Here is a 23,714-nt window from a genome sequence, read left to right as displayed (position 1 = left end):
CTCGTTGGAGAGGCTCTCGAGGCTTCATACAAAAGGTTAAGGGGGACCTAGTAAAGTAGAATGACCTGGTTGGCAGGATCGAGCAAAAAGCTCTCTCTCGCCTACGGGACCGTTCATAAACCACGTAGACCGAAATTTGAGAATTTTTAACCCCCCCTCCCCCCTAGTAGACCTTAGTAGACTTTTACCAACCCCCCCCCCCCACGCCAAAAGTCTACGTAGACTTTTATTTTTTTATTCGCGGGAAATGTAGAATTAGCAAGAAGCACATTATAATGTTCAATTAAAAATTAGCGTTTCGATTTATTTCAAACTTTTTAAATATTAAAGAAAGGTTTTTCCCATTGGTTTTTTGTCTATGACTGATCAAATCAATTAATAACAAATCAAGGTGCTTGTCAACGTTTGTGTAGCGGAATACTTCTTTTCAAGGTTAGTCACTCAAGTATATGTAAAAAGATTTATTGCTATAACTAGTTCAAGTTTTGGCCGAAGTGTAACCTACAGCAACAATACAGAATTGCTAAACACTTTTTGAGCCTAACTGGTGCATTCAAAATTGTTAAATTAAAGGAAACAATTACAAAATAATACTGTCGATGTGTACTATTATCTAGACTAAAATAATACACCAACCATGCTCACAAACTTCACTTTTCGTGAACAAATATTTAAATCTTCCCAAAAAAATATATATTTTTCTTATGTAATTAATAGCCATATCACCTGAGAGTATTATCGCAAAGTATCAAAGCTTAACTCCGAATATTTTCGAAGATAAGTATAGTAGAACCGGTTTGCACGGAGTTGCGTAGGGTCAAGACATTAACTTTAACGGGTGTTTAAAGATTTTGAAATCAGTGTAAATGATTGCAAGAGCCACTGATTAACTCGAGTCAACACTTTGTTGTAGAAGTTTAACTACACTACTGCTTTAACCACCGAAATCAACAAATAAAAAAAATTAATCCACCTATTAATAAAAATCGGGTGTTTTGTTGTTACAATGGTGGTTTTATTGCTTAACTTTGACCATTTTTTAACTCTTATGGTTCATGCATTTAATGGTCCATGCATGTCTGCTAACTAGTGGTGTCTCAGATGATTTCACAGTCAAAATCTTCCGTCGAGAGGAATTTTGGTCAAACATCTTTAGAACTGTCAATTTGTATTATTCCTAGATCAAAACTATATCAAAATATACGCAAGAAACAACAACGTGTGAGGTTGCCCAAACAAAATCGTGGGTTTTGGGTTGAGTGGTTGCTTAACGAGTAGTTACCTCAATAGTGTACTAGCTTTGAAGTGCCTGCATAAATACACCTAGCTGAATAGACCGATATTTTAAATACAACTCTCTTTAAATCCCATTTATAATTAGTAATACGAGAATAACAAAAAATAAGAGTCTACGTAGACTTTTTCAAAGAGCCCCCCTCCCCCCTCGTAGACAAACGTAGACTTTTGCTAGACCCCCCCGTCCCCCCAATGAGTCTACGTGGTTTATGAATGGCCCCCGTGTGGGACACACAAAAGACACCCATGCCCATACAATCACTCATGCCGACCCACCAATTTGCACAAGTTTCAACTCCAAGCTTACTGTGGAGCATCTACTACTCAATTGCTGAGAATGCGAAGATCTGCGCCAGCATTATGACCTTCTTTCTTCGATCCGGGATATCTTTGCAAATGATTCGGACATGGAGGAAGTTCTTCTGTCTATCCTGAAAGATGCCCTGTTACTCGCTGCCATTTAGGCTAGGGGCCAGGAAGTCTTCTATCGGTTCATCGATTACCAGGGCGGATCCAACTACCGACATCAGCGGTTTCTCTGTGGAGAAATTTAACTGCAGCCCAAACCAAGCCACGACGACCAATGACAACGCTCGTACAAGCCATCACTTCTCTACGATTAGCAACACCTCGAACCCGAGTCTCACCCGCTTCAGACTCGGAAACAAGCTTAGCTTAGTAAAGAACTAGTTAGATTACACATCAATTCTATCCAATAGCATTGTCCAATGAAATGTACATAACATTAAACTTTTTCCGAGGCGAATGGCCCGCACGGTTAAAGCCCGAAATAAATAATCAACCAATCAACTTATATTGTACTTACTATTTTAAGAAATCATCATTTTAGTCATGCAAGAAACAAACTTTAATCGTCTTTTTTTGGTTTATTTTTAAACAAGATTTTACAATTCTTTTCGGAATCTAACATATTCTCTTTCCGAACTAGTTACTACTTACTAGCTATCGTGCGAATAAAGGTGGTAGCTCCGCAACGGTCAGATATCCGGTATGCCCAGCCATGGTAGTCGGAGCACTGGAGGTGATGTACTTCTTTACCTCTTTTGGCGTTTTGGTCTCTTTATCAGATTCATTTTTCTAGAAAAGAAACAAAATCATTTCCTCACTGACAATTTTACCCTTGGATCGCTTACCTTATATTTCACAAACTCCAGGTCCATCACTGGTATGCTTTTCGTTCTCACAACGTCCTCGATCTGTAGCACTTCCAGGTTGACAATGTCCACAAAACCGTACTGCTCGAGAGCTTCGCAAACACGACCCGATTGTTCAATGCAGGGTGAAAACGAGCAGATGCGCCCACCTTTGAATTGAATAAAAAAAAATAATTTCGCAATCATTTTTGACCAAATTATAAGAAATTCAAACAAACCTGCGTCCTTAAGGACTTTTGCCGCGTGAGGAATTGCTAGTTGTGGAGCCGGTAAATCTAAAAACACTGCATCGGCTTTACCGTTCAATTCCTCTCCGAAACCGTTTTCACATACGTCTCGGTGGATAACCTACGATTGAAGTTAAAAAAATGCAATGTTTGGAATGTGTTTCAAAAGCCTGCCATACCTTCACATATTCGCCCAAACCGTGACCATTGAACTCATCCTGAGCTTTTTGGACCCGTTCTTCGTGAAAATCAAACGTGTGCAGGAAACCGTGCGGCCTGATGGCACGAAGAAAATAGTGCGATAGTGAACCGGACCCGGTACCAGACTCTACTACGATACTGCCCGGTTTAATCTCTAACTGATAGAGAATCATACTGATATCCGGAGTGTACAGAATTTGCGTACGATGAGGTAACGTCTGGGTCCAAAGTTCCGGGTTGGGTTGCAGAACGTGAGCCCAACCTTTGGAAAGTTCTACCTAAAATCAAATGGACATGATTCGGCGTGACAAAAAAAATTAGGTGATTAGAACTTACCTTAGAACCATACTGTACGCCGATTATGTCTTTCACCTTTAGCGCACCAAAGTTTGTTTGGAACACATGCTCTATCAGTTCACCTTTCTTGTTTTTGATCTGCGGAACAGCTTCGATTGCGTACACACTAGTAACCGTCAAGTACAGTATAACGGTATCGCCTTCAGCTATCAAGGCTTTTGGTTCAGCGAAGCTCATTTTGGATTGTTACAAATAGTTTTTTTTTAAATATTTCGTGCAAATTTAAACAACCTAACCGGTACGCGTGTTGGCATTGAATATTTTGTAAACAAAGCATTTGACAGTTGCAAGAGCAATCGAAAATGAGAGAGAGTATTAACGTTTTTTAGAGAGGAAATGGGTGAGAATGGTGGTGGCGCATTTTTCATGTTTGCAGCTCAGAACAGACATACGGTGGAAACCGCGCGATGTCCGAATGAACACGTGGTTGCAGCATCACTAATTTATTTGCCTTGAATTTCAACAGTTTTATGATTTTATATTACAATGTTTCTTTTTTAGAGATGTATTGTTTGATACCGATGCTCGGATCTGGGTCATGCCAACCAGGTCTGTTAGAGATAGTTAAATTACAACTTACAATTGAAAATAAGTTCTTTAAAATAACGAACTTTTCCGGGGAGAAGAATAATGGACATCTTGGGTATTACTTGCTCATGGTGACACACAACCCCTTTGTGCTCAGTATGTAGCAGTGATAGCTAAACATTGAAACACTTTAAATGCGAACAGAGAGATGTGATTCGGAAAGTAAGAAATAACAGTAGTAAAGATACAGAATTTTCCATGAACCATAATATGAAAAAGTATAAAAATATTCAACGAGATTGGTTAAGACTGACCCAGCCGAGCTTCTATCGCATTTCCAAAGTGACTCCCACGCCGTCACCGTGATAAAGAGCATAACTATTACTGTTCAACAGGGACATAAAATAATGAAGAAAACTACGAGATCCGTTCCGCTTCGTCCTATAAATTACCCGGTACACCGTTTTGAGCGTTAATTTAACCGTTTAAAGCGCTAAAATCATTCACAACAATGAGATAATTCATGAAATTTATGAGCTGCACATAATATTTAAACAATCTGATTAAAAACTAATAAATAAAGCGTTATTAAATATAAATATATTTCGACTTTTCTCCTCCCACTTGGGTTTCAGCCTGTCTTTAATGTATTTTCACTCTCCCGCACTGTGCGAAATCTTCCCCGGTAAAATATAGTGATTACCGATATAGCTGTTAAAAACGCAAAGCAGAATCCGGACCTAACACACCGGGCTTGCTGGCAAGACCTTGACCATGGCTGGTCGGAATAAGGTGCGAATCGTTTACGAACAAAATTTATAATACTACTCATATTTGTCGGAGCTTATGCTGTCCAGCGAACTTTCCCCCTGTTTCGCAGAAATGCTTGCGCTAAATACAGGGCTAGTTTGGTAAACTGGCATCTTATTCTCAGTGATGATGATTCCCGCCCGTTATTGGTTAAGGCAAGTCAAAAGAATGGCCGGATTTTTAGGGTGTCTTGTACTGCGAGGTAGAGAAGAGCTACCATTGCTGCCATCAGCAGAAATGGTAAAACGCAAGGTGTTGCTTTATCAAAAATCTTTAATATTTTTTTTTTATTTCTGCTGAACGTCTCATGCGCTTTGTGTATTGCGAATTGAGTACACCTGAGCGGCAAATCAGCACTGCGTGTTTGATTAAGGGGGTTATTCAATGAGTGGAGTTACCATTGATTATTTCAGATTGGTTTTGTATCTATTCCTACTCTATACATTATTACCGATCAAGGATACACTAAAACTGGGGTTTGAATAGGTAAGGTCTTTATGCAGAATAATGCTTCGTCAAACAATGTCGAACCATATGAGAAACAATGTTTAGTGCTTACAGTCCTGGATGAGCTAACATATCGAATGCTGCCAATCCAGTCCTATAGATTTTCGTCCCGCTAAGATTATGAGTGCGAATGAAGAGCAGTCCAATAAATTGAAAATTGTGCTGTTCGCGCATTAAGTACACTCTAAGTACCTGTTTTTGGTAATAAATCTTCTATGTGTTTTATGTTAACCCGATATATGTCTTTCTGTCGGTACTTTGTTTGCTTCGCCGTTTCATCTTTCGAATTCTAAGTGGTTCACGTGTTATATTTTGCCTTGTGGATAGAAGCAATTTTTCTTACTTTGAGGCTTGGAAACGGCGCTGTATTGTTAACTAATAGTTGGACGTTCATTACTTCAAATTATGCGTATATTCATTTACGTACGGGTTTGCAATTCTCAAAGGATTTGTGTGGAGGAATTAGTTTTGAACAAACCAGGAGTATCGGAAGAAAGTGCAATTCGATTAAATAACCGTTAATGAATTAAGGCAGACCTTCCGGATTACAAAGGTTAGGCGATTGTTTCAACAAGTTAGAAGCAAGCGTCAGGTGTGCAAAAACCAAAGGGCTGTTCCTCGTCCTCCCCCAATGGATGATCTTCCTGTGGCTAGGTTGGCGGCATTCACAAGACCATTCTCATACATTGGCATTGACTACTTTGGCCCAATGTTAGTAGTTGTTGGGCGTCGAACCGAAAAGCGATGGGGTGTGCTTATAACGTGCTTAACTATACGGGCGGTGCACATAGAAATCGCACATTCCCTCGATGCGAATTCGTGGCAAGGAGAGGCGTACCAATAAATATCTATAGAGATCGTGGCACTAACTTCATTGCTTCAAACAAGGAGCTTGGGAAGGCAAGCGCAGACCTTTGAGCTGCACTGAAGGAGGTGAACCAGGAGCACGTCGTTCGAGAAATCGTCAGTCCAAACACTGAATGGTCATTCCTACCTCCAGCATCTCCCCATATGGGTGGAGCCTGGGAAAGACTTATTCAGTCGGTGAAGAAGAACCTCATGGCATCGAAACCAGGACGCCATCCAACCGACGAGACACTTCGCAACATGTTGATGGAGGTGGAGAACATCGTGAACTCACGTCCGCTAACGTACGTTCCAGTAGAAGACCCGGAAGCTCCAGTCCTGACACCGAACCACTTTCTCGTGGGTTCATCGAATGGACTCAAACCCTACAGTGTCCTCAACGAGGAGTCGGTAGTTCTGCGGCGAGCATAGTGTACGTCACAAGTGGAAGCGAACATCTTTTGGCGACGCTGGGTGCGAGACTATCTGCCGGAGTTAATCAAGCTCTCGTTCAGCGTTCAGGTTCAGTGAAGTCAAGCCGATTGAGGTGAACGATATCGTAGTCGACGTCGATCCAGGACTTCCACGGAACTGTTGGCCCAAGGGACGGATCATTTCGGTTAAAACGGGCAAAGACGCACAGGGAAGATCAGCTGCTGTACAGACACAGTCCGGGATCTACGAGTGACCGGCGACAAGGCTCGCTGTTCTAGATGTTCGACGCGATGAGCAGTATGACAGGGATGTCTCGTAGCCGGGGGGAGTGTCACGACCCCTCGGTCGTTGCATCTCACCATCTATAGCGACAGTGTATTGATCAGCGCAGTCAACACTCTTACGCACTCAGCTCTCGGTCGGGCTCTTATGTCAGCTAGACACTTCGCTGGGAGTTGTCAAAAAAGTTAAAACCACGAGACAAGTTGAGTGATCGGTTAGCTACCCAAATCTTAAATCTAAAGTTGTATTTCTTAAAGACTAAAATAATTTGCATACTTAAACTAGTGCTTCCAGCTAAACTTACATCTAGTAACCGGATAAGAATAAATAAACAAATGGATCATAAATGTTACTTAAAGCTAGTTATTTTCTCCTTAGCCTAACCTTAAAATCTATATGAGACTGATTAGCGAGGCGAAAGCAGTACACAGCCTCTGGCACTGTATTAAAAGGTAACGATTCCTAAAACTTTGGTCGGCAATGACTGGGCAGTGCGTAAGCCTCTTGTACCTGAAGGCATAAAATAGACCCCACTTGCGGTCCTTAGCTTAGCCCTGGCCTCCACGTGGCGTCGACTGGGATACGAGTAACCTTAGTGAAGATCGGGTAACCAACCCCGGTGGGAACTTTGGTCGTATGCTGACAGGGAAGGGGGGGGGGGGGGGGGTTACCCTTCTTCGGAAGATGTAAACCTGTCCTGGTGTCCAGGTGGGACCTTAAGCAGTCCTGGCACGATGGCCCACCGGCGAGACAGGTGGTTGGCGTAGGCCCTATAAGCCGCCCCTAAAAAACCCACATAACGAACAATACAGAAGAGAATACGACCCAGAACAATCGGCAACGACCCAGGCGACGAATAAAGGATCACGATTGAAAACTCGGAACATGGAACTGCATATCGCTCGGCTTCGCAGGATGTGACAGGATAATCTACGACGAGCTACACCCCCGCAACTTCGATATCGTGGCGCTGCAGGAACTTTGCTGGACGGGACAGAAGGTGTGGAAAAGCGGGCATCGAGCGGCTACCTTCTACCAGAGCTGTGGTACAACCAACGAGCTGGGAACCGGCTTCATAGTGCTGGGCAAGATGCGCCAACGTGTGATCGGGTGGCAGCCGATCAACGCATGGATGTGCAAGTTGAGAATCAAAGGCTTCAACTACATCATCATCAACGTGCACTGCCCACACGAAGGGAGACCCGACGACGAGAAAGAAGCGTTCTACATGCAGCTGGAGCAGACATACGACGGTTGCCCTCTGCGAGACGTGAAAATTGTCATCGGCGACATGAACGCACAGGTAGGAAGGGAGGCAATGTACAGACCGGTGATCGGGCCTAACAGCCTGCATCCCGTATCAAATGACAACGGCCAACGATGTGTGAACTTCGCAGCCTCCCGTGGAATGGTAATCCGAAGCACCTTCTTCCCTCGCAAAGATATCCACAAAGTCACCTGGAGATCACCGGACCAAGTAACAAAAAATCAAATCAACCACGTTCTAATCGACGGTAGATTCTTCTCGGACATCACAAACGTCCGCACTTATCGCAGTGCGAATATAGATTCGGACCACCACCTGGTTGCAGTATGCTTGCGCTCAAAACTTTCGACAGTGCATAGCTCTCGTCGAAGCCGAACGCCGCGGCTAAACATCGAGTGGCTACAAGATGGCAGAGTGGCTCAAGAATACGCGCAGCAGCTGGAAGTGGCACTACCAACGGAAGAGCAGCTAGGCGCAGTTGCCCTTGAAGATGGCTGGAGAGATATCCGATCCGCCATAGGTAGCACCGCAGCCACTGTACTGGGTACGGTGGGCCCGGACCGAAGAAGCGACTGGTACGACGGCGAATGCGAGCAGTTAGTCGAAGAGAAGAATGCAGCATGGGCGAGAATGCTGCAACACCGCACGAGGGCGAACGAGGCGCGATATAAACAGGCACGAAACAGGCAGAACTCGGTTTTCCGGACCAAAAAGCGCCAGCAGGAAGACCGAGATCGCGAAGCGATGGAGCAGCTGTACCGCGCTAAAGACACACGGAAATTCTACGAGAAGTTGAACCGCTCGTGCAGGGGCCACGTACCATAGGCCGACATGTGCAGAGATACAAACGGGAATCTTCTCACGGACCAGTGTGAGGTGATCCAGAGGTGGCGGCAGCACTACGAAGAACACCTGAACGGCGATGCAGCAGACGACAAGGATGGCACGGTAACGCACCTGGGAGCACGCGCGGAAGACATTACACTACCGGCTCCGGATCTCCAAGAAATCCAGGAGGAGATCAGCCGGCTCAAAAATAATAAAGCCGCTGGGGTTGACCAAATACCAAGCGAGCTACTAAAACACGGTGGCGAGCCACTGGCTAAAGCGCTGCACTGGGTGATTACCAAGATTTGGGAGGAGGAGATTTTACCGGAGGAGTGGATGGAAGGTGTCGTGTGTCCTATCTACAAAAAGGGCGACAAGCTGGATTGCTGTAATTACCGAGCAATCACCCTGCTGAACGCCGCCTACAAGGTACTCTCCCAAATACTATGCCGTCGACTATCACCAATTGCAAGAGAGTTCGTGGGGCAGTACCAGGCGGGTTTCATGAGCGAACGATCTACCACGGACCAGGTGTTCGCTCTTCGTCAAGTACTGCAGAAATGCCGCGAGTACAATGTGCCCACACATCATTTGTTCATCGACTTCAAAGCCGCATACGACACTATCGATCGAGATCAGCTATGGCAGATTATGCACGAGTACGGATTCCCGGACAAACTGACGCGATTAGGCAACGATGGATCGGGTGATGTGCGTAGTACGTGTCTCAGGGACGCTCTCGAGTCCCTTCGAATCACGCAGAGGGTTACGGCAAGGTGATGGTCTCTCGTGTCTGTTATTCAACATCGCGCTGGAAGGTGTAATAAGAAGAGCAGGGATCGACACGAGTGGTACGATTTTCACAAAGTCCGTTCACCTACTTGGCTTCGCCGATGACGTTGATATTATTGCACGAAATTTTGAGAAGATGGAGGAAGCCTACACCAGACTGAAAAGAGAAGCCAAGCGCGTCGGACTTGCCATCAACATGTCGAAGACAAAGTACATGATAGGAAGAGGTTCACGAGAAGAGAATGAGAACCGCCCGCTTCGAGTTTGCATCGGTGGCGACGAAATCTAGGTGGTTGAAGAGTTCGTGTACTTGGGCTCACTGGTGACCACCGACAATGATACCAGCAGAGAGATTCGTAGACGCATCGTGGCAGGAAATCGTGCTTACTTTGGCCTCCGCAAGACACTTCGGTCTAACAGAGTTCGCCGTCGTTGACCATCTACAAGATGCTGATTAGACCGGTAGTTCTCTACGGGCACGAGACCTGGACCATGCTCGTGGAGGACCAACGCGCATCTGGTGTCTTCGAACGGAAAGTGCTGCGTACCATCTACGGTGGAGTGCAGATGGAAGACGGCACATGGAGACGGCGAATGAACCATGAGTTGCATCAGCTGTTGGGGGAACCGCCCATCTGTCATACCGCGAAAATCGGACGACTACGGTGGGCCGGGCACGTAGCCAGAATGTCGGACAATAGCCCGGTGAAAACGGTTCTCAATTGCAATCCGACCGGTACAAGAAGACGTGGCGCGCAGCGAGCACGATGGATCGACCAGGTGGAAGACGATTTGCGGACCCTTCGCAGACTGCGTGGCTGGCGACGCGCGGCCATGGACCGAGTGGAATGGAGGAATCTTTTGTATACGGCACAGGCCACTTCGGCCTTAATCTGTTAATATAAAAAAGATTCCTAAAACTAATACGAATAAATTAATAAGATTGGAACACTTGCAATAGATAAGGATAAAAGGAAGAGGAATCGGAAGGAAGACAGGGAAATTTATAAGGAGAAAGGGTAATAAACGTAAGTTTATTTAAAATGTTACATTTCTTGCAGAACTTAAAATTATACTTCCGTAGGAAAATTGTAATCACGTTAAAATCGGAAACCACCCTTTATTCCTTGTTGACATTCGTCGACACTGAGGTAATGGGATAGAAAACAGCTTCTTGAGAAAGTGAAAAAGTTACTGGAATGCGATCAAAACCAACCATGTGTAACCAATTTACAACAAATGCAACTTTGATCTGTCAAAACAAAATCAATTGTTGATGGATTCTTCGACTAGCGTGTAGGTCCATTTGGAAAGAAAACGTAGTTTACTGCTGAAATTGCTTTGAGCATTATTCCAGGATCGGCGTTTGGCGTTAAAATCACCGATTACGAAGAAGTTCGACCGATTTGTTGTAAGTTTTTGTAAGCCTCCTTTCAAGAAATTAGTTTGCTCGTCAGTGTATTGAAAAGGCTAAGGCGCTACAGCAGTAAAAATGATACCAAGATCGGGTAGAAATTTTAATACCCAAATTTTCGATCAGGTTGCTATCAAAAGAGGGTAAAATGCGATGTTTAATTCTGCGATTAACCACATTGCACGAGAGAAGTAGTTCTGTTTGCCGATGAAACATACTGTATACTACATCCATATCAACATTTGAATAGGGCTAATAAGATTTGTAAACAAACTTTTGTTTTGCTGATTTCTCTTAATTTGTTATCATTTCAACACAGAAAACATTTGATATTTATTCTACCAAGGATAAAGATGTTGATTGATGTGTATTTTTCATGAAATTCAACTCGGTAGTGGAATAATGAGCGAAATAAGTTTGTTTACAAAAGTCTCATTAGCCCTTTTGAAGAATTACTATTGATTTCTCCTTTTGGAGGAAATGGGACCAAGCTATGATGTGCATGAAAAGGCACAGCACCTAACATTAGCAATATGAGGGATTTGCGAATCGACTTTATTGTATGATCATTTGTTTCTCACTTAAAAAACATAAAATAGTCGGATACCGGTACCGGTACTGAGGACGTTAGTACTACTGAAACAATTCTCGTACAAATGGATCGGTGTCAGGAACCCTAACTTTAGATTGCCTTCATAGAAGGTTTAAGAGCCAAAAACTACACTAGTTAAATATCGGAGTTTTTAGGTATATCTCGAGTTCTGTTTAATCGCTATATATCCAAAAAATAAAACAACGTTAAAAGGCCGACAGGGCACCCGGTTACCCGTCAAAACGGAATCATATAGCTGCGGTAATTTCTACCCGATTTATTTTTTGGGTGTTAAAGATTCAGGAACACAACCACTTGTGAACCCTGCTGGAAGGAACCAAGTCAATAGATTTGGTTCCCGGAAATTCTGATTTCCGGAGAAATGTTCCAGTACTGAAAATTGTGGATTTAAAAAAAATGCTGGAGTGAAACTTTTGGAATTTTGATTGTTCAATTGAAGTGAAATTTATCAACTGAGACTATTTCCATTGCAGAAAATCGTTAAACAAATATCGCCTTTCTGGGATATCATATTCTAAATTTGCTAGAATGGTCGAGCTAAATTGAAGCAATAGTGAGGTATGAAAAGAAAGATTTTTTTTTTGTAAATTAGTGTTTTATACAGATTTATATAGAGCTATAGTTAATAATTTAGGAATACTGATATATTTAGTTGAAACTTGGTCGATTCATTGATCATAATTCAAATCCTAAATTCAAAAGCCAGCACAGCTGAGTTCAATGCCGAGCTGTAACATTCTCTAAATCACCTTCCCTGCACACTCTGTAAATCATGCGGAAAATGGAATGAATTATGCAGCCCCAATCCGGTTCAGGCACTCGCGGTTAATCATTATAATTTCCTTATTACAAACATGATGAATTGGCGTGAAATTTTGATAGCAGTTTAATGTGGTGCAGCCAGCAGAAACGCTCCAGAAAAATATATTTGTTTTCCATCAGAGCCGCAGCGGAGAATCCAATCACTCTCTGCGGCTAGCTGAATTGCTCAAGCCGCGCGCCTACAGGATCCCAATCTCACAGCCTTGACTTCCTTACGTACGAACAAGTTACCGGCTCTCTCCACGAACCGCAGCGAAACTGTGCGCGCGGCTAAAGCGGAAAGAAAATTTACGGCCTTATCAGTTCGAACTGGTGTAATTACGTTGGAAATTTCTCACGTTCCGCAGGGTGTATGATTCGCTCCACAGCTGGATATACGCAGAAAGGGCTTCCCTTCAGGTGCAACAGGGACCCCCGCGATTCGCGAGAATCCGCGCACCGACTGGTCCCCGCCGCTATCAATAATATTTACACTCCCAAACGGGTTTCTTTTCACCCCGACCGGTGTCTGCTTATAAATTTGAGCGGTTAAATCTGGAGGATCATCATGCTTCATAAATCGCGTTTCTCAAATTCACTCCAGCTAAGCGTGTACTCGGCCGTTTTCTGCCAACTAGCTTTCTTCCTCAATTAAATATTGATACAAACGGGTCAAACGGACAGGGCGCTGTTAAGAAGAAAAAACAAGTTCTATATTTTCACATTTAAACAAGTTTAAATCATTTGAAAAAAGATGTGTTGCTTCCTGGTGCAAACGTTAGATGAAAAGCTTCCAGACAGGCCGAAATATTAATAGTTTTCTCACGCACCGAGCAAAAGCTGTTTATTATAAGCAATAAAAACTAATAGAGAGCTTGTATCATGCAGTCCTATTTTATGAATGGGCGGCGTATTATACATATAGTCATCGTAAAAACCAATCTCAATGCACCTAATGGTGTAATTATGTGTTCATTTATGCAAACGACATTTGCTGGTGCTTGTCATATATTTATTATGAGTTTGAGCATTTGACAGCTATAGTAAAATGTATTAAACAATATCGAATTATGATTACTTCGACGAGTAGTTGGAACCAGCCAATACGAGACAATTTGCATGTTTTATAGCTGAATTTGCCAAATCAAGCATCTTCATACTCTTTTCCAAACAAAAAAGTTTAACACACTCGATCAATTTCCCAAGGGCATGTCCAGTCCATATTCATCAACCAGAATAACTAATATATTTTCAATTCAACCAGAAGAACTAACCAAGTTTCAATTTTTTTAGTTGATAAGTCGATCGCCATGTTCGCAGTTTACCTGTGGTTGGTCAAAACCCCCGCGGATTTATAATTAATAGGGCATTGCAAAAATCACTCATTATTTCAAATTTCACATCATTTAGATACTTGTCAAATATAGATGCCAAATTTTACATCATTTGGTAAAATTTTTACTAAATCCACTTCGATTGAAGCTTTTACCATTAGCACCATGTTGAAATATGAGTGTAGCATACATTGAATTTATTACTTTTGAACGAGCGCTCAGAAAATTATTTATATCAGTATTGATTTGATTGCAAATATTGTCATTATCTAAAAATACGAGAGGTTGGGATTTTTATTTATGCATTAACCCTTTTACATTTCTTATAAAAGAAATGTATAGAATTCGCTCAAACTTTCAAGATTTTTTCCGAGGCCCGGAGGGCCGAGTCTTATATACCAATCGACTCAGCTCGACGATTTGGGACAATGTCTGTGTGTGTGTGTGTGTGTGTGGCTGTGTGTGTGTGTATGTAACGGACAAATTCTCATTCGTGTTTCTCAGCAATGGCTGAACCGATCTTATCCAAACTAATTTTAAATGAAAGAACTAAAAAACAGTATGAACGCTATTAATTTGTTTTTGATTTTGATGTTTGGTTTCCAAGATATTAATGATTGAATGCGTAAAAATGGCGTTTTTTGCAGTTTTTCAAAATTATCTGCCGAAATTGACAATATAGATTAACAATTTATATGTTTTTAGACAGCTTCAACGAATACCTTTCGAACAAGCTATAGATTGTTGAAATCGGACTATTATCAAAAGAGATATTTAACATTAAATGCGGACGAAAGATTTTTATCATTTTCCATTGCCAGAAATATGACCAAAAACATGTAATCTGTTATTAACGCCAAAACGGCTTATTTTAGGTCAATAGTATCTTCGGAGAATTTAATGGAGGTAATATGCCCTTTCTTTTGGTATTGTGCTTTTGCTGATTAATCCCTCTATGAGTGAGATATTTTCACAAATGTTCTTAGAAGTGATTATATCGAAATGATGCCTTCAACAAATTTGTAGCTCTTACTTTTGCGAATAACTTTACTGAAGACTTCAAATATCTATTTTGAATACTTTAAAAGTTATGGCTTGTTGTTTGTTGATTACTCTTTGTCGCCTATTTATTGTTCAATATAGTAATAATCCATTGAAATAAGCCAAACATTATTTCGATAAAACGAATTTTGTATTTCATTTTTCTATCTACAACCGCTAGAAATAATCACCCAACACTTCCAAGTTGTCTGGAAGGAACTTGATAGCTTATCAGTGCAAAAATGTTCATTTGTGCGAGCCTTCTGACTGCAATTTTTCTAACTTATAACCATCGGATCGATCTGAAACATATCGGAAAATGAAAAGCGAAATAAATAACTCCAAGCAACGGCGTAGCCAAGAGAAGGTTTTGGGGTATAACACCATACAACCCCCCCCCCCCCCCCCACCACACCAAAAAAAAATATTGGATTGAAGTTGAAAATTTATTGATGCTGACTGATTTAATTCAATATTACAATAACAATTATCTGATCGGTGGATTGATAACCTGTTGTTGTAAACATCATGAGGAATTTTGATAAATTGTCGGAAAGGGGTCCTGATATGTAACTGATCTATTGGTCTTGATTTCACAGTTGTCTAATTGCATCAATATCAAATTCCTGCCTGAAAACATTCCAATAGAAAATTCCAGAGTTCTGTAATCAATCATAATCCTCAGATTTATTTTCAAATTGCGCTCATTTTTGTAGAAATGTACTGTAATAAGGGTCTTTATTTAATAGGAAGCGAAGTTAAAATTGATTTAATCTCTATGAAACATAGAACTGCTCACCAAAAAAATGCATAACTTTCAACATCATTTGCTAAAAATGTTTTTGCCTTTCTCATTCACTCTAAAATTCGTCAATCTAATCCCGACCCGTAGAGCCGTGTGTCATATGCCAATCGACTGAGTTCGTCGAGATCGGAAAATGTCTGTGTGTGTATGTATGTGTGTATGTGGAAAAAAATGTGACCTCCGTTTCTCAGAGATGGCTGAACCGATTTGCACAAAGTTAATCTCAAATGAAAGGTACAACATTCCCATCGACTGCTATTGATTTTTTTTATTGATTGGACTTCCGGTTCCGGAGTTACGAGTTGAAAAGTACAATCACACAGCAAATTCCCATATAAACTGAAATGAAAAAATTTCAAAATAAAATTTGTATTTTTGATGCCAAATGACTTTAAAATGCATGAAACATTGAGATGTTTGACAAAAATTGACTTCTTTGGACTTTGGTACATTTTTGCCTTTCTCATATAGAAAGGTTATGCAATCACTCCAAAAATCGTCAATCATACCGGCCCGGAGGGAGTATGCGGTGAGGGGTTGCTGCTTTAAAATTAAAACTAGTTTAAAATTTCTTAACAAGTTGAACATTTTCGGCAGAACCTGGACCTCCCGGATCTTTCTCCATGATCCGCCGCTGGTTTCAAGCGATGTTTCAATATCACATAGTATCTCAAGATCGTGGTTGTCGATTCATTGTATGTATGTGCAAATCGTACTGAACATGTAATATTCATTTCCACCATTGTGTTGAACATAACCAGCCATGGAATCGTAGTCTGGACAAATGAGACAAGCACAATTGCACCATTAGGTGGATTGAAACAGGTTTTTATTTTGAGAATGCGTCGAGTTGAGACGAAAACGAAATATGATTAATAACGAGGATAACACTTTCCGCATGTAGAGAGAAATTTATGAAAAATGACGATTTCCATTCTATTCTAGCAGGTCCTGATCGATTTTGATGAGCATTTGATTTTTGTTGTATGACCAATTATATGTATAGGTCAAATGTTCAAAAACAGTAATTTAAGGCCAAGATAACATCATTTTGAAACCGCCAATTTCGGAGGTTTAGTATCTTCGAAGAGTTTTACAAACGTTAAACAGCGCATCATTTGATAAAATAATTTTGACGGTATATCGTCCAAGAAGTATTTATGGTGAATTTTCTCAGGTTAATATTCATGACTACAATAAAGTCTCAACAAATTCGCTAAAGACACGAACTCTGTTACTATTTTCTGAAAAATTACTTCTGCATAATTTTAAAACTTCAAAAATTACGGTTTCGGAATTATGCCGTTTGGACAGTATGATCGATTTTCACCAAACCGAATTTCTGGCTACGCCGCTGACTTCAAGTAAGTAGAAACAAAGTCGTTCTACACTCGTTCACAAGAAACTTCTTCGAATGCTGAATATCTATTATAACACATTGAAACCCCGATTTTATCAGCCAAATATGAACATATGTTTGATGGGCTTTGGCAGACGAACAAGACCGAATTCGAGTAAATTCTTTCTTGGGCATGTTTTCCTTATCATGAAGATATGCGAAATATACGAAAATAAAAAGTTCATCATAATCAGAAATAGTTATCAGACTACATCAAGGGACGAGAAGAATATTTTAACAGCTTCAGTTTATTATAGAGAAAAAAAATTGCCTGATAAAAATGGGATAAAAATTTATTGTATGTATTATTCGCTGTGTTTCACATTAATAGGTACATTTCTTTTTTGGAGATTTTTTATTGCATCGAACTACAACAATTTTTAGGTAGTTTTCAAGGAGTTATTTTATAGACTTCTTCCAAAATTTGGCGAACCTATTCCAATTCGTATACCAATTAATTGGTATACTGAAGGGTTTATATGTTGCAGATAGAGAAAATACTGAAATTTTCAGCTTTTTTTCCTACACAATATTACGAAAGCTTATTAAACAATTTTTCCTAATAAGTTTGTGAAAATTATAAACTATTTGAAATTTTTTAATAGTTTTATTTTTTATTTAACCGTGATTTTTTAATAAATAGTGACCATCGCTTCACAACGTAGTCTATTTCTCATGGCTTGCGGTGAGCACGATCTCTCGAATTGCTGAACTGAAAATTATGGAATAGAAATTAATTTTTAGTATCCTTTACAGACCCGCTGGTGCCCTAAGACGATTTCGCTAGATTTTCAGAGCACTGTGCACCCAGTGCATTAACGCAAGTGACGGAAGGATATCGAAAAGTTTCGTGAAAATGAAAATTCCCGTAATGATGATGATTTTCCCAAACGCTTCGTTTTCGAGAGGTTTTTATTCGTTCTTTGACATTAGGATTAGCGATAATAATTCAAATCAAGGATACTACTGGGAAGTCACCTTTAGAAAAAGTCGATGTCGAAGTAAAATTTGAAACTATGCACGCATGCACTTCAGAGATAGCGTGATATCAGGAGCTGCGATTTCATTTCAACGCTTTTTTTGTGGAAAGGGCGATACTTACAAATGTAAACATAGGGCTTTTTCATACATGTGAATTAGGGCTTTGAAACGCAACAAATTAACCTAAAAATTTTGATTCTACGATATTGCTTTCTTAAACTACAGCAAAAAATACAACGGGCGAAACTGTATTTTTGTTTGTTTATGTAAAGTTTCGCCCGCGATACTGCAATGCTGATAGGTGAGACCGAAAAAGTAAACAATCGCCAAAGAGGCGATACTATCATTTTGTCAATTTCAAATTTTAATTTAATAATTTCTAATACTTTAAAAAGTTTTGGGTTTCGATCACTGAATCATGCAATCTAGGATGTAAAAAACACAATAGTTATTAACTAGGAAATAAAACCAAGTCTGGAAATATTCACTGTTGATTTTCTTTGAATGGTATCACTGCTAGTATCGCTCTTTTCAAGAAAAAGCGTTCATTTCTTAGTTCTCAGTCGCGTTGGAAATTTGAGTAAAGTATAAACTTCAAATCGATTCAACAAAAAAAATTCGATTTATTTGGCTCAGTACAATATATAACCCCTTTAGGAAAATTCAGTTTTCCCACCACAATATAGGTATTTTATTAACAGAGCATTAACAATAATTCGTTGGTATGTCTATTTTATGGGCCATTTTTACATTTCTTATAAAAGAAATGTATAGAATTCGCTCAAACTTTCAAGATTTTTTCCGAGGCCCGGAGGGCCGAGTCTTATATACCAATCGACTCAGCTCGACGATTTGGGACAATGTCTGTGTGTGTGTGTGTCTGTGTGTGTGTGTATGTAACGGACAAATTCTCATTCGTGTTTCTCAGCAATGGCTGAACCGATATTATCCAAACCAATTTTAAATGAAACAACTAAAAAACAGTATGAACGCTATTAATTTGTTTTTGATTCTGATGTTTAGTTTCGAAGATATGAATGTTTGAATGCGAAAATATGGCGTTTTTTGCAGTTTTTTTGAATTATCTGCCGAAATTGACAATATAGATTAACAATTTATATGTTTTTAGACAGCTTTAAAGAATACCTTTCGAACAAGCTATAGATTATATAAATTGGACTATTATCAAAAGAGATATTTAACATTAAATTCGGACGAAAGATTTTTATCATTTCCCATTGCCAGAAATATGACCAAAAACATGAAATCTATTTTTAACGCCAAAACGGCTTATTTTAGGTCAATAGTATCTTCGGTGAATTTAATAAAGGCAATATGCCCTTTCTTTTGGTATTGCGCTTTTGCTGATTAATCTCCCTATGAGTGAGATATTTTCACAAATTTTCTTGGAAGTGATTATATCGAAGTGATGCCTTCAGCAAATTTGTAGCTCTTACTTTTGCGAATAACTTTACTGAAGACTTCAAATATCTATTTTGAATACTTTCAAAGTTATGGCTTGTTGTTTGTGGATTTCTTTTTGTCGCCTATTTATTGTTCAATATAGTAATAATCCATTGAAATAAGCCAAACATTATTTCGATAAAACGAATTTTGTATTTCGTTTAACTATCTAAAACCGCTAGAAATAATCACCGAACACTTCCAAGTTGTCTGGAAGGAACTTGATAACTTATCAGTGCAAAATTTGTGTGAACCTTCTGACTGCAATTTTTCTACCTTATGACCATCGGATCGATTTGAAACATATCGGAAAATGAAAAGCGAAATAAATAACTCCAAGCAACGGCGTTGCCAAGAGAAGGTTTTGGGGTTTAACACCATACAACGCCCCCCCCCCCCCACCACACCCAAAAACAAATTGGATTGAAGTTGAAAATTTATTGATGCGGACTGATTTTATTCAATATTACAATAACAATTATCTGATCCGTAGATTGATAACCTGTTGTTGTAAACATCATGAGGACTTTTGATAAATTGTCGGAAAGGGGTCCTGATATGTAACTGATCTATTGGTCTTGATTTCACAGTTGTCTAATAGCATCAATATCAAATTCCTGCCTGAAAACATTCCAATAGAAAATTCCAGAGTTCTGTAATCAATCATAATCCTCAGATTTATTTTCAAATTGAGCTCGTTTTTGTAGAAATGTACTGTAATAAGGGTCTTTATTTAATAGGAAGCGAAGTTAAAATTGATTTAATGTCTATGAAACATAGAACTGCTCACCAAAAAAATGCATAACTTTCAACATTTGCTAAAAATGTTTTTGCCTTTCCCATTCAGGCTGGACCAATCTGCACAAAGTTTGTCTCAAATGAAAGGTACAACCTTCCCATCGGCTGCTATTGAATTTTCTATTGATTGGACTTCCGGTTCCGGATTTACGAGTTGAAGAGTACAATCACACAGCAAATTCCCATATAAACTGAAATGAAAAATTTTCAAAATCAAATTTGTATTTTTGATGCCAAATGACTTTAAAATGCATGAAATATTGAGATGTTTGACAAAAATTGACTTTTTTTGGATTTTGGTACATTTTCGCCTTTCTCATATATAAAGGTTATGCAATCACTCTAAAAATCGTCAATCATACCGGCCCGGAGGAAGTATGCAGTGAGGGGTTGCTACTTTAAAATTAGTTTAAAATTTCTTAACAAGTTGAAAATTTTCGGCAGGACCTGGACCTCCCGGATCTTTCTCCATGATCCGCCGCTGGTTTCAAGCGATGTTTCAATATCCCATAGTATCTCAAGATCGTGGCTGTCGATCCATTGTATGTATGTGCAAATCGTACTGAACATGTAATATTCATTTCCACCATTGTATTGAACATAACCAGCCATGGAATCGTAGTCTGGACAAATGAGACAAGCACAATTGCACCACTAGGTGGATTAAAACAGGTTTTTATTTTGGGAATGCGTCGAGTTGAGACGAAAACGAAATATGATTAATAACGAGGATAACACTTTCCGCATGTAGAGAGAAATTTATGAAAAATGACGATTTCCATTCTATTCTAGCAGGTTCTGATCAATTTTGATGAGCATTTGATTTTTGTTGTATGACCAATTATATGTATAGGTCAAATGTTTAAAAACAGTAATTTAAGGTCAAGATAACATCATTTTGAAACCGCCAATTTCGGAGGTTTAGTATCTTCGATGAGTTTTACAAACGTTAAACAGCGCATCATTTGATAAAATAATTTTGACGGTATATCGTCCAAGAAGTATTTATGGTGAATTTTCTCAGGTTAATATTCATGACTACAATAAAGTCTCAACAAATTCGCTAGACACGAACTCTGTTACTATTTTCTGAAAAATTAATTCTGCATAATTTTAAAACTTCAAAAATGACGGTTTCGGAATTATGCCGTTTGGACAGTATAATCGATTTTCACCGGACCCCCACCAAACCGAATTTCTGGCTACGCCGCTGATTTCAAGTAAGTAGAAACAAAGTCTTTCTACACTCGTTCACAAGAAACTTCTTCGAATGCTGAATATCTATTACAATACATTGCCACCCCAATTTTATCAGCCAAATATGAATTGCCAAATATGATTTTTTATTGCATCGAACTACAACAATTTTTAAGTAGCTTTCAAGGGGTTATTTTATAGACTTCTTTCAAAATTTGGCGAACCTATTCCAATTCGTATACCAATTAATTGGTATACTTAAGGGTTTATATGTTGCAGATAGAGAAAATACTGAAATTTTCAGCTTTTTTCCTACACAATATTACGAAAGCTTATTAAACAATTTTTCTTAATAAGTTTGTGAAAATTATAAACTATTTGAAATTTTTTAATACTTTAATTTTTTATTTAACCGTGATTTTTTAATAAATAGTGACCATCGCTTCACAACGTAGTCTATTTTTCATGGCTTGCGGTGAGCACGATCTCTCGAATTGCTGAACTGAAAATTATGGAATAGAAATTAATTTTTAGTGTTTTTTACAGATTTAACTCGCTGCGCAGATAGCTCTGAATTAGACCCGCTGGTTCCCAAAGACGATTTCGCTAGATTTTCGGAGCACTGTGCACCCAGTGCATTAACGCAAGTGACGGAAGGCTATCGAAAAGTTACGTGAAAATGAAAATTCCAGTAATGATGATGATTTCCCCAAACGGTTCGTTTTCGAGAGGTTTTTATTTGTTCTTTGGCATTAGAATTAGCGATAATAATTCAAATCAAGGATACTACTGGAAAGTCACCTTTAGAAAAAGTCGATGTCGAAGTAAAATTTGGAACTATGCACGCATGCACTTCAGAGATAGCGTGATATCAGGAGCTGCGATTTCATTTCAACGCTTTTTTGTGAAAAGGGCGATACTCACAAATGTAAACATAAGGCTTTTTTCATACATGCGAATGATTAATAAATAACCCCTTTAGGATAATTCAGTTTTCCCACCACAATTTAGATATTTTATTAACAGAGCATTAACAATAATTCGATGGTATGTCTATTTTATGGGCCATTTATTCGCTTTCCTATTGATTTGGTTTGAGATTTCTAGCACTGATGTTGTCCTATGCTGATTTGAGCGATTCTCTGAGTCCTGCCACTATCCCATGTAGTATGTGTTATCAAAAACATCGCGAAGCATCAAGTTCTAAATGTTCTCAAACGATATAATATCCGAAGAGAGTGATAAGAGTTATAAGAAATGTCTCATCACACTGTTAGGTGGATTAAAAGCGTTTTTCACTTTCCCATTGATTTGGTTTGAGATTTCTAGCACTGATGTTGTCCTATGCTGATTTGAGCGATTCTCTGAGTCCTGCCACTATCCCATGTAGTATGTGTAATCAAAAACATCGCGAAGCATCAAGATCTAAATGTTCTCAAACGATATAATATCCGAAGAGTGATAAGAGTTACAAGAAATGTCTCATCACATTGTTAGGTGGATTAAACACGTTTTTTAGGATAATTTTAGAATAGAAAATTATATATATATATATATATATATATATATATATATATATATATATATATATATATATATATATATATATATATATATATATATATATATATATATATATATATATATATATATATATATATATATATATATATATATATATATATATATATATATATATATATATATATATATATATATATATATATATATATATATATAGGGTGCTTGGTTCATGGTTAAGATCCTTTCGAGGGATGATTGATTGTCATATTTGGAGAAAAAATCGTTCTACACATACCATGAAATCTCAACCGTTACTAAGTTATTGAACTTTTTGTGTTAAAAACTTAGTTGTCTTAAAATAGCTCTAACTCAAAAAATATACTTTGTATTTCAAATCTTTTAGATCCATTGGATAGGTGAGAAAATTTTCCACTGAAAAATGTCCTCAAATGTTTCAGCTAATGAGGTTAAGTAATCTTTTCACAGTAATTTATTTAAAATTTAACAATTTTGATCGATTTTTTGTTCACTTTGCGAAAATCTTAATAGTTAACATCACTATTTTAATAATTCAAATTGTTAGTCTTGAAAAGTTGTATAATTTGTTCTTGGACATGATATACTTATCTTGTCTTGTTTTCGTGTGTTTGGGTTATTGAACTTTGATATTTTTATCTCATATTGACTAATACTAGCTCTTATTGAAAAAGTATGGCACTTATTGTACCTTTTCTTATTTTTATTCGAAAGCCAGGAAAATTTTGCAGAGAAAAATGTATTAATACCTTTCAG

At 38.8% G+C, this 23,714-nt stretch overlaps 1 protein-coding gene across 1 annotated transcript; it reads right to left on the bottom strand.

The window, feature by feature from the left end:
• Nucleotides 1-2,177: 2,177 nt before the first annotated feature.
• Nucleotides 2,178-3,509, bottom strand: LOC131681592 (tRNA (adenine(58)-N(1))-methyltransferase catalytic subunit TRMT61A). The gene is made up of 5 exons (XM_058962479.1): nucleotides 3,236-3,509; nucleotides 2,878-3,177; nucleotides 2,690-2,819; nucleotides 2,451-2,620; nucleotides 2,178-2,394 (listed from the first exon to the last, which is right to left on the bottom strand). The coding sequence occupies exons 1-5, from the start codon at nucleotides 3,431-3,433 to the stop codon at nucleotides 2,260-2,262; spliced, it is 933 nt and encodes a 310-aa protein (XP_058818462.1). The 5' UTR covers nucleotides 3,434-3,509; the 3' UTR covers nucleotides 2,178-2,259.
• Nucleotides 3,510-23,714: the final 20,205 nt, after the last annotated feature.

The sequence above is a fragment of the Topomyia yanbarensis genome, chromosome 2 (genome assembly GCF_030247195.1).
Source record: "Topomyia yanbarensis strain Yona2022 chromosome 2, ASM3024719v1, whole genome shotgun sequence".
In the NCBI taxonomy this organism is placed as follows: Eukaryota; Metazoa; Arthropoda; class Insecta; order Diptera; family Culicidae; genus Topomyia; species Topomyia yanbarensis.
Note: the sequence above shows the minus strand (reverse complement) of the source record. Positions and strands in the feature narration are given on the sequence as shown.

Bases quoted from the DNA above. Each gene is read 5' to 3' on its own strand.
- LOC131681592 (XM_058962479.1), bottom strand. From the start codon at position 3,433: ATGAGCTTCGCTGAACCAAAAGCCTTGATAGCTGAAGGCGATACCGTT. The intron at 3,178-3,235 runs GTAAGTTCTAAT...ATTTGATTTTAG, and splicing joins GCGTACAGTATGGTTCTAAG to GTAGAACTTTCCAAAGGTTG. The intron at 2,820-2,877 runs GTATGGCAGGCT...CTTCAATCGTAG, and splicing joins GTTTGGGCGAATATGTGAAG to GTTATCCACCGAGACGTATG.